The sequence below is a fragment of the Budorcas taxicolor genome, chromosome 9 (assembly GCF_023091745.1).
Source record: "Budorcas taxicolor isolate Tak-1 chromosome 9, Takin1.1, whole genome shotgun sequence".
In the NCBI taxonomy this organism is placed as follows: domain Eukaryota; kingdom Metazoa; phylum Chordata; class Mammalia; order Artiodactyla; family Bovidae; genus Budorcas; species Budorcas taxicolor.
Genome location: NC_068918.1, coordinates 36,821,211 through 36,833,873, shown reverse-complemented (window position 1 = coordinate 36,833,873; position 12,663 = coordinate 36,821,211). Strand labels below are relative to the sequence as shown.

General features: G+C 34.1%; 1 protein-coding gene across 1 annotated transcript in view; it reads right to left on the bottom strand.

The window, feature by feature from the left end:
- Positions 1-12,663, bottom strand: part of HACE1 (HECT domain and ankyrin repeat containing E3 ubiquitin protein ligase 1) — a 104,778-nt gene that overhangs the window by 40,584 nt on the left and 51,531 nt on the right. The window contains exons 11-12 of the mRNA XM_052646083.1: positions 10,758-10,908; positions 3,909-4,243 (exon numbers count right to left, since the gene is read on the bottom strand). Of these exons, the coding sequence (XP_052502043.1) occupies positions 3,909-4,243; positions 10,758-10,908 (486 nt within the window). The remainder of the gene's footprint in view (positions 1-3,908; positions 4,244-10,757; positions 10,909-12,663) is intronic.

Below are 12,663 nucleotides of genomic sequence, written 5' to 3'. Positions count from 1 at the left end.
AATACTGAACATCGGTTTATCCACTTTGAGCTTTTCACTACAAAGGGGCCAATGATAAATTTGGTTCTCCTTGGTAAACATGTGTTGTACCACACTGAAAAATTATACTATAAGGAAGCATGTGCTTCTAGAAATTATGAAACTTATTCATAAATTTGCCAATACGAAGAATTCTGATATAGCAGGCAGTTTATAGTTGCTTGCTTCTCAGTTTTCACTAGAAAGTTAAGTTTCTAGGGGTTAAGAATTCTGATTAATATATATAATTTAAACTAGTGAAAATAACAGAGGAACTGTCTATGAATGCAAGGAAAGTTGGGTGTGTTTTGGAATAAGAAAGGTATGAGGTTGTTGATACTCAGTCAATAAGTCCTGTCCAACTCTTTGCAACCCCATGGAATGCAGCATCCCATGCTTCCCTGTCCTTCACAGGGAAGGGAAGTTTGCTCAAACTCATGTCCATTGAGTCGGTGATGCCATCCAACCATCTCATCCTGTCACCCCCTTGTTAAGAGAATTTTAAGTAATTTTGTCCTAAAGTAAAGCTGGTTATTTCAGAAGAGGAAAGAGGGAAATAAAGAACAAAATAATATAGAAAAGACAGCAAGGTGGAAAGATACAGAATGAGGCTTTTACCTTGTACTGGCAGGCTGGCTAAAATTCAGCTGTTATCCTAAGGGTCTTTTTTCCCCAACAAGCTTTATTATCAATGATATGTTTATGCAATATTTTTCATCTCCTAAAAGGACAGTTTTCCTGCAGTGTTTGTCTACTGCTGATAGAGAAAGAAACTGTAAAAGGTTTTCCTTTACCCTCTAAGTAATCTGGCTAGAAAAGCAAAGATTTTGTATTTTATCAAAATAATTTCCTGTATTTCATGCTGTCTTTAAGTGATTAAGTGAAACTCGCTCAGACATATCCAACTCTTTGTGACCCCATGGACTGTATGTAGCCCATAAGCCCCTCTGTGCATGGAATTCTCCAGGCCAAGAATACTGGAATGGGTGCCATTTCCTTCTCCAGGGAATCTTTCTGACCCAGGGTTTGAACCCAGGTCTCCTGCATTATAGGTGGACTCTACCATCTGAGTCACCAGGGAAGTCCCATGCTATCTTAATCAGGTATTTGATTACTTAAGAAAAATGAGTCTTCTCAATAGGAAGAGTTAAGATTTGCTCGTAACAATGTAAGCATATACATTTGCCTTTAAAATCATCTGTTACTTTGGTTAGGTAGATAATTAAGTATTATTTCATAATGATCTGTGATCCTATTTAGTCAAGTGTCTAAAATCTTTTTGATATTTTTAAACAAACTTCCCCAAATCAAATTCTAAACGAAGTCTTTTTGATCTAGAAGTAACTTTTGGATTTTTCAAAAGGCCCCTGGAACATCTCAAAAGACATGTTTTCTCTTCTTATAAAAAGAGAGACATTAAACTAATTAGGCTTATCTGATACATTAAACGTCAGATAAGAAATAATGCTAAACCTTCTTTATCAATATCCTTATTTGGATATGTATTATTAACAAAGTGTTCCAGAAATAATACGAAATTTCCTGAAACTCTGATATGGAATGTTATTCATTGTAATTCCAGCTATCATCTTAAAATGCTGTGTGTCACAACATTTTGTGTTGTGTCACACACATTATTGGGTCACAATAACCAAATTCCCCTGTCAACTGCATTAAAATGAACTCTCATCATATCTTTAACCACTGGCATTTTTCAAGTCTTTTCTCAATTACAGGCAGTTATTATTTCACTCTGATGCTTTTGCAAAGGTGCTTCATCTTTAAGGAGATGCATGGAAAGGACTCTGACAAATACAAGTTTCTGATAATTTTCACATCCTACCACTGAACATGGTAAGCATTTATAGAACTCTAAGGGAAAAACAGATTCATAACACTGTTAACCAAAGATCGATATCAAGAATAATATAGGACTTAATGAATTCATGAAGGATGATCACAATTTTTATGAATTTTTGTTTGAAACACTGCTAGTTCTTCAATATTTGCTTTTCAGACTTACAGAAACTTTTCCTTCTATACTAGCAATAACTCAACAATTTGGTAAAGCATACCTCTGTGAACAAACATGAAACAACTACTTTTTCTCCTAACCTGATCCCTCCAGAATTTGGAAACTCTCTGGGTATCCTTATTTTCATGGCAATATAGTTACTTGCATAAGTTCAGTAAAAATCTGTTCTCCTTGTAACATGACACAATCAAAAACACTGGTTATACTGCCAAAGCTTTGACTGGAATGTCTCCCTTTGACAGAAGAATGTACAGACTCTGATATGACCAGACAACTTTAGGGAACTAAGGGTGTTAATTTTATGAAGCCAATAAAACTGTGGAAAAATCAACCTGGTACCTTGCTTACAGGGTTCCTGGCAGAGTTACCAGGTAAGTAAGGAAGGTCACTTCCTGGCAGGCGCAGAAACTTCCAAGATATTTTGGGGACCTCAAGAAGAGAGGAATTCACCCAAATCTATAGGTACTGCAGGCAAAATGTGATGGTGAGTCCTTGGCTTGGCTTCTTAGCCTCCAGAGGCTTTTAAACGTTCTATCTGAGATTCCTCATGAAAAGTTCTGGCAAAACAGACATGCTGCAGCTAAGTCACTTCAGTCGTGTCCAACTCTGTGTGACCCCACAGACGGCAGCCCACTAGGCTCCTCTGTCCCTGGGATTCTCCAGGCAAGAATACTGGAGTGGGTTGCCATTTCCTTCTCCAATGCATGAAAGTGAGAAGTGAAAGTGAAGTCACTCAGTCGTGCCCAACTCTTAGCGACCCCATGGACTGCAGCCTACCAGGCTCCTCCGTCCACTGGATTTTACAGGCAAGAGTACTGGAGTGGTTGCCATTGCCTTCTCCAAAACAGACATAAAGGAGCCTAAGTGACCAATCACTATTCTTCCTCCACTATATAAATAGCCAGGTCAAGTTTAACAAAACTAGATTTACTGTGCAAATATACTAGTCTTCCTTTGATTATCTCTGATAGGAATGAGGGCAACAGTAAAGAGAAAAATTACGTTTCAATGGAAAATTACAGTACACCCTTGTAGATATCAGATTCTAGTCCTCTTAATTGTCTTTGAGGATTTTTCCCCTACCTGTAAATGGACTGGATACTGAATTTTCATTTCCTCCAACATCTAGCTAAAATTCTCCAAATTAATGTTTCCAATTTTCCTCCCATTCTTACTTGGAATTATTGAGAACTAAAACTGCTCCTTCTCCAAATTCATATAAGATAGATTAGGACAACTTGATGTAAAATTCAGAGAAATAACCACAACAGCTCATATATGGACAACCTTCGTGTCTATTGCTAGATGGGCCACTCAGAAAAATCACCAGATCCATTCAAACTACAAACCAGGAAAATCTATCAGATGGCCTCCACTTTGTCCACTTCAAAGATGACTATCTCCAATAAACACAATGCCAGATCCACAACTAGATAAAAAGCCACCCTTCGTCTCCAAGCTCCTTTATTTCAGAGATCTTGATTGATTTTGATAACTGACGATTTGAGCCACTTGTGTTTTCTCATGCTTTAAATTCCCACTCTCAATGTTTTAAATTCACCAATAAAGAGTGAGCTTTTGAAACCCCAGGCCTCTACCTTAAACTCCAATAAAAACAGAACCCCAAGCCCTCAAGCTTTTTTTCTACTGGCAACCTTGCTGTGTGGCCCCAGGTGTGTCATGTAATTTCCAGGTCCTGTAAGTAATAAACTTTTTTTTTTTTCCAAAGTTTCCTGATGGTTATTGCTGAAGGGTGTCTTGCAACTATAATAAGAACCACAAGGGCTGCTCCAGCCACAGCATTGGTTACTGACAGGCAGAGATCAGCACACAAAATAAGCAGAAACGTTCTTACCCTGGAGGCATCTGACAAGAACAGCACATGTAAAAAGCTTGAATGACAGCACTTAGCCGGTTAGCTGTCATAGAAATAACATCCTGACAGTCTGCACTGGCTTCCTGTTTCCCTCCAAGAGCATCTGGTTTAGATTCCCCTGTGCCAGTGGACAGATTTTCATAGCTCTCAGGTCCTGGAGGTTCAAATGGAGGAATGGAAGTACCATCTTGATCTTGGCCTTTTTGTTTCAGCAAAATAGAAGTGATATCCGTTGAGTCCTTTTTGTTTTTCATCAATTCTGTAGCTATTAAAACTAGCCATTCATCTAATGAGTGCCAAAGCAATTCAAGAGGCTAAGAAAAAGAGAAAAGTGTTTTTTTTAAAAATCCATCATTCTTAAACTGCAGGAAAAAAAAGAAACCCACTCAGACAAATATTATAAGAGAGAATATTTACTCTAGATACTTCTATTTTCCCAAGTTTATGTGACTGCAATGCCTAAAGATAAGTAACAAAAATATAAATGTCATATAATTACTTCATTTATAGCAAAAGCTTATTTTGTGTTTATTTATTCCTTGGAATAAAAAAAGGAAAACTAAACTCTAACAAAAAAATCTATCAGCAATCTTCATTCTTTTAAAAATTTTCAATTATTTACTTTCAAAACCATTATTACCTTTATGAGTACATTTCCCTAAACTCTTTACTGTATTAATGTTGTCAACTGTTTTTAATTACGTTGCTTTTCAATTTAAAAAATAAGTATTCATAAAGAACTTAATAAACAACTTGGTTTACTGCCTTTTTCTTTACACGTAATCTCTGAGATTTTGAAAATTTACAAAAAGGAATTTTAGATATCACAGCATTTACAAGTACACATACACACAGAGGCATACCCAATCACACACAACTCATCTCTAATAATAGTAATTACCAAATATTGGCTAGCAAATCCATAATTCAAAGTAAAGATTAACAGCTTAATAAAAAATAAAATGGGAATAAAGTTTATTATTTCTACACTGTATAAAATATTCCTTTTGAGAATAATGAAATGTTTCTTGTAAATTAACAGCAAATGAAAATTTATCTTTAAAATACCATGTGATCACAAATGCTACAACAGGACTAAGGAATGGAGAAGACGAAATACATACATCATCTCTAGTAAATAGTAGTTTTTAACAGAAGGAGAAATATAAATGCCCAACTACTATCAAAAGACATGCTGCTGGGGATCTAATGTACAGCATGGTCACTATAGTTATCAACACTGTATTGTACAATTAAAAGTTGCTACGAGAGTAAAGCTTTAATGTTCTCAGCACAAGAGCAACAAAGTAGTGATTATGTGAGGTGAAGGATGTGTTAACTAACCTTATTGGAGTAAAGATTTTGCAGTACATACTTATATGAAATCATAACATTATACCATGAAGTTACTCAACATTTTATATAACAATTATAGCTCAATAAAACTCGGAGGAAAAAAAGACCTGCTAGAACATTTTAAAACCCAAATAAAAATGAACAGTGAAGGCACAGGCGGGCAGGGGAGATAGCAGTTAAATAGTCTTCCATTCCCACACTATTCTCAATATTCCTAATGAGAGTCTTTCTACAAATGAATATAAAAATTAATCTTACTTTTTGATTCTTATATGATCACAGAATGCTACAAACCAGACATCTGCTTCTGAAAAACCCACCCTTAACTATTTCAAGTAAAAGATTCTTATTTTTTAAAGGCCAGTATTGTAAAGACATTACACAACCATATTTAGAACTTTCTAAAGTTCTGTTCTGTCAAGAAATTCTAATTATTATCTAATAAATCCCACTATTACCTTCAGCCTATCTTCAGATTTTCAGAACATTCTCTTTTTGAGAATATTCTACTTATTGAATCTGCAAACACTTAAATCACCCTTAAGTTTTCACTTAAATATTAAACCAAAAAGCAAGAAGGAAAAAACCCTTCCACCATCAACAAAAAAACAGTTCATTCATTCAACATATATTTAATTAATACAGCCTAGGTAAACAGGTTCACAAAGTGAGAAGCTAATTTCTGAGAAACATTTTCTGAGGTTGAAATGAGCACCCTTCTCTCCCACAAACAAGGCTTTTCCAAGGTTAGGCACAGGAGTTGGGTGCCTAACTTCTTAAAGGATGGCTGAACTGCTTAAAAGAAGGACAAGAAGCACCAGCAGCCATCAACACTGACACGGTACCTTCACTGAAAATGTCTTAATTTTAATCATGATCCAGGTTTGGGTCTATAGTTTCTCTTCATGAGAAAAACATTAGCCCTGCTATAAAACATGAAAAAGAACTTTTTATGTCAGCAAAACTATTTTAGCTTTACATCAAAAAAATAAATGCCCTCCAAAGAAAGAACAGGTGGTAATGAAAAACTGCTTCAAACAAAAGGAATAAATGGCCTCTGAGTTGACAAAACTCAGAAAATCTCCACATTGGATGGAGATGAAGGCTAAGACAGGAAGCGATACCTAGTGCTCACGTGCCGATGAGAGCACTGAGCCTGAACTACAACCATCCTATTCTCAAAAGCTGACAACCTGAAAAAATTAAAGGTGAAGTTTGAATAATTCCAGAAATAATATCCAAAAAAGCTGATCTGTGTAAAAATGACAGTGACAAGAACAATACTGAGAAAAGCTAGAAAGAGTTTTCAATAAAGCAGTACAGCTAAGAATTAAAGGAGAGTGAGGAAAAAAAGCAGACAAGTAGTCAGTTATCTTAGGCCTTTCCTTATTTTCTCTTTTTCTCACTGTATATTTCCTCATTCATATGTGCACTAAAAAGAAATCTCAACCTTAAAGCATTTTTACCTAGGGAGTTGTCCCTTTGAAGACTTGTTCAGAAGATTCATTCCTCAATAACAAAAAGAATGCTGTGAAAATAACTTTAATTTCTAACTGGAGTAGCAGTCAGAGACAAAAAAGATTAAAATAAATTTTAAAAATTAAAAATAAATAATTGCAAACCACATCTATTTATAAATAATACTGATAAAACACTAGATACATAGAACCATACATATCAAATGTTATAGAAAAATGAGTCAATGGCTATGGAAAATATTAGGCTTCTTGGCACTATGGAAATAATACTTCATTTCTTGAGTTGATTTTCACCACAGAACTATATTCTACCTATAACATCAATGATTTGACAATCATACGTGATTTTCAAAACATTTCAAATTAACAAGTCAAAGCTGTAACATAAAAATCCCAAACTTGTTGGACAATTAAAAAAACTTCACTATCCATGTGCCAAATTACATACAAATTTGATAGGGAAGCTTTATTAACTTAAATTCATCAACAGTATTTTGAAATTCTGTTGATTAGTCTATTCTCACCTCCTAATGTCAAATGCCATAATCCAAAAGATAAGATCTTAAAAGTTTCTCAATCTTTCTCAGCTTCCAAATTTCTCCAATTATAAATCTATGAAGCCATTAATAGTCACAGTTTACTACTCACAAAAAAAGAACGTATCAGGATTCAAGAAGCCTAGACTGTCTTCCTCATGCTCACCCTGCTTCATTCAATAACCAGAACTACCTTCTCCTTCAGATGTTTCAAAGTTTGCAAGGCTCTAGATAAAAATCTCTTAACACTGAAAGAATGGCTAAGTGTTAAGATTAACTTAAAGTACTTCTAAGATAAATCAGAAAACTAGTAACAGGATGTTAAACAATTTCACCTACTAAAAACACATGGCCTATAAACCCACTCATTCTTAATGGAAAACCCATTAGCTAATCCCAGCAATAAAGTGACATGTTAGAGTACCTAGTTAATGAAACAGAAAGTATGGAGCAACTGCTACCTTAGACAAAATGTGGTAAAAATTAAAACGGTATTTCCAGTCTTACATTGTAGCAACTCAGCAGATGGTTCAGATTTTTATAACTTCAATCATCCCACAACGAACAGAAGACATTAAATACACGGATCACAATGTAGTTTCTATTTTTTATCCTTGTTAAGTGGGAGGGCAGATCATTTTGCCATCCTCTAAAAAGTCCACACAATTAATTGATAAAATTAGATAGAAAGAAATTAATTCCTTAAGAGCAACACTTGCTAATGTTTAAAAAAAAAACAAAACTGATTGAGTTTTGTAACAAAAATGTTTTAACAAAGAGAAAGGTCAAAATTTAAGAGAAAATAAGTGGTCAGAAACAAAAGCAATTGTCAATGACAGAAAAAAAAATTCCTCAAGAAGAGAAATAAAGACACTAACAAATGAAATAAAACAGAAGTAAAGAACTTTATATTAGGTTAATGAAAATGTAATTGTGATTTTGGACCATGAATTTTAAATCATTATAACTAGGTTCAAACACATCTCTATTAATCAAAATAGGAACCACTACAATCAACACATTTTTGCCAATGAGAAATAAGTTTTTTTACTCCTGTAGTGTAAAAACCCATGCTTCAGGTTTAGATGAACTCTTGAAAAGTATTTTCTGTCTCCAGCTGGTTGTGGAAGTGTTTTCCCTACAAAAGTTGTTGAGATGCTTCAAGTGGCAGTCAGCTGGTGAGAGGTCAGGTGAACACGGCAGATGAGGTAAAACTTCATAGCCCAATTTGTTCAACTTTTGAAGTGTTGGCTGTGCAAAATGTGGTCGGGCACTGTCATGGAGAAGAACTGGTACCATTCTATTGACCAATACCAGTTGCAGGCATTGCAGCTTTTGGTGGATCTCATCGATTTGCTGAGCATACTTCTCGGAGGTAATGGTTTCACCAGTATTCATAAAGCTGTAGTGGATCAGACCAGCAGCAGACTACCAGTGACCATGACTTATTTTTGGTGCAAATTTCTCTCCAGGAAGTGCCTTGGAGCTTCTTCTCACTCCAACCACTGAACTGATCATCGTCAGTTGTCATATAAAATCCATTTTTCATCACATGTCACGATTAGATCAAGAAATGGTTCATTGCTATTGCATCGAATAAGAGAAGACAACACTTCAAAACGACGATTTTTTTGATTTTTGGTCAGCTCATAAGGCACCCACTTATTGAGCTCTTTCATCTTTACAATTTGCTTCAAATGCTGAATGACTATAGAATGACTGACATTGAGTCCTTTGGCAATTTTTTGTGTAGTTTTAAGTGGATCAGCTTTGATGACTGCTCTCAATTGGTCATTGTCAACTTCTGATGACCAGTCACTACATTCCTCATCTTCAAGGCTCTCATCTCCTTTGCAAAACTTCTTGAACCACCGCTGCACTGTACATTCATTAGCAGTTCCTGGGCTAAATGTATGGTTGATGTTACAAGTTGTCTCTGCTGCTTTGCAACCCATTTTGAACTCAAATTTTTTAAATTGCTTGAATTTTATTTTTTGTTTAACATAATTTCTATAGTCTAAAATAAATATAAACAGCAACTAACGTCATTAGCAAAAAAAATAAAGTGAGAAATGTGCATTAAAATCATCTATAACATAACCATATTTAAGAAACTATTCCAGTACCATATGGCAAAGTGCAACCATTTAAAACCACAATTACTTTTGCACCAAACTAATACACTATATACTTCATTGATATATAACAATGAAAACAAAGAGTCTGGATTCCATAAGAGAAATGCTAAAATAAACACTGATATCTTTTTCTACTATGTTTTATCTGTACTGACTGGCTGGGTAGAAAAATAACATTTAAATCAAGTACTAACTGCCTATAAAGAGGTTACTTATTAGCACATAATTATTTTCTGATATCATTAGCAATAGGTGGCAAATTGAAACCATAACAAAACAAAGACAATAATAAATATAATCTATACTCAGTTTGTCTATAGTGACTGTATCTATATTTGGTTTGATTGTTTACCCATCATTACAGATGAATAGAAGAACAAGTAGAAAAATCAATCAGGGGGAGATTCAGTAACTAACAGCATGAGTCATATTTAGAAACATATTAAGAACAACTTCTGTAATGTGAATGTCTGAGCAGTAAAACCCACTTAAAACAGCACTAACAAAACAGATCAATAATTCAGATTCGAATTTTACAAAGACAGGAAATTATCACTTCTAACCAGTATTAAAGAAAGTGGTACACTGAAAAGCTAAAATCTGAATTATAAGATGCACAACTTCCTTCTTCCAGGAGATGGCACAATGAGGGAAAAAAAGGAAGGGGAAAAAGACACAGACAGAGCTGACGCAATACAAAATACATTAAGAAAATATCTCAATGTTTCTTAACTTGAAGTTATCCCAGGAATTGCTAGTAAACTCAATAAATTAAAGTAAACTTACTTTAAAAAACAAACACACACACACACAACACACAAGATAATAAAACCTAAATAAAAACTGGATGTTTTCTCTCTTTCTGAATAAGAAATATTTTTTTAAAAAATTGTGATGGCTACATTTAAGACCTATAATCCGATTTTTTTCAGTTCAGTTCAGTTCAGTCGCTCAGTCATATCCGACTCTTTTGCGACCCCCTGAATTGCAGCACTCCAGGCCTCCCCGTCCATCACCAACTCCCGGGGTTTTTTTTTTAAGTAGATTTAATTAGATTTAAACATTAAAAATCATTACTCTTAGAATAAAAGACTAGTGGAATTAAAATTTCACTTGTAGGAGAAACATAGAAAGCTCACCAACTGACTTGCTGCTGATTAGACAGAAGAAAGGAGAAAGGTCTTAGTTTAAAAAGTGTCAGTCACAGGTATAAACCAAAGTTACATCCTGTTCAAGAGGTTTCTGATTAATGAATGTTCGCTTTGTCAAATTCATCTCTTTTACATCTATCTTCCTAACAACATCATATACTTTTCTGACCTTGAACACCTGGCTCCTTGGAGTTTTATTCCCATTGTAGCCCATATCAATTCCATTACTGGGAGAGGATGGACCAATTCGAAAGACATGACAAAATATCCTCACAATCCTTAAAAGGCTCTTCATTTGAGCATCGTAATTACTAGATATGCTGAAAATAAAAATTAAAATATGAACAGATTAGGTGCAATAAAACAAATTCATCTTAAAAATACTTATTTTAAAACATGTTTTATTAGGCTTACCATCTGTTTGATAATTTAATGAGTAAAATTTCTTTCCTATCATGATATGGGATGGAATGTTTTGTTTACCAGAAAGTTAGCAAATATACATTATTTGGATTGCATATGAATGAGTTATTAGCTTTTAAGCAACTAGAATATACCCGTGATCAAAGTATAAAATATGAAGAAAATCACCACTTAATTATAAATTAAGCTGATTCTTTAGAACTCTTGAGAACATTTCACTGAGAACCAATAGTAGACATTTTGATTATAATATTAGGCCAACCTACAAGTCAATGGTAGAGGTTGAACTTTGTTTTTCTATCCATAACCCCATTTTCCCTAGCCCATCCCAGAATAGAAACCGAATGTTTCCATACAGAACATATACAAATTAAATAATCTTAAAGTTACTATCTGTATCAGGGTGGTTCTCTATATAATGGGTTGTCTAATGACTATACATAAAAGAAATATATCCTACTATGAAAAAGGCTGATAAAAGTAATTCTAAACCATATTAAATATGTAACTTTTCTTTGACAAATCAAAAAGCCCTCTAAAATCTCACAGTACCTGGAAATTGTTCATCATCATTATGGATATCAATCATTACTCTTCCACTGAGAAAATGAAGGAGTTCCACTAAAAGTGTATGGAATCTAACAACTGATCTTAAAAAAAAATTTGTCATTGTTGTTCAGGGGGTGGTTTTATTTCGAAACCTTCAATGTAAATTATCTTGTATTACAATGGTACACAAAAGCAGAGTAAAGAGCTGCATAAACATTTGGGCAGAATGGTTTGACTGCCTTTGTATAAATTTAATCATCAAAGCTTACCCTACCTTTCTCAGTTCATTAAAATCTTCCTTTATGATATTTTTGGGTATCCTCTAACACTGAAAACAATAATGATTAGTAATGAAGAAACAGCAAATGCCTATTCTAAGTATTCTGATTTGACAAGTGAAAAATCAGAGGCTATTCTCTATTCTAATGACAACTGAACCAAAATTTCATGACATTTTAATTTCAACATTCATGCTGTTTCCTCATTCTAAAAATTATTAAAAATAATAAATAAAAATTAACTATCAGTTACAAGTGTTAGTAAAATATAACAGCTATTGTCATCCATACTGTATTTGACTAGGATAGCTACAACACATTAGCAAAACTTTTTGTTTTAGTAACTGTGGATCTAATGTACATAGAATCTTTAGTTTAACTTGCATGGATTTTAACATATTTGCCTTTACAAAGTTGCTTTTATTTCTACAACATAAGACTCTTGAGACTGACAAAAGAAAAAAGGAACTTGGTTAAAACTAATATTTCTTTCTTTTATTGTGTTGCAGCTATTGCAGCGTTAGATCCAATGACTCTCAAATTTTTCTATGAGAAAGGTCTGAATTTAATTTTCCTCAGTGAAATTACCATATATATAAATATTCACTTTAAATACCTGATCTAGAGAACTTCATGAGTTAATTTTACGGTAAGAAGTATTTTCTTAATGGAGTATGAATATCATCAATTATTAACATAGTTTAATAATAGTCATTATACACTCAATGAGGACCAGCAGTGGGACAACTAGGGTCCTGGGCATGCCATTCAGCTACACTGAGTGGCTAAAGGCACATCCCTGCTAGTTAGGGCCTGACAAAACGT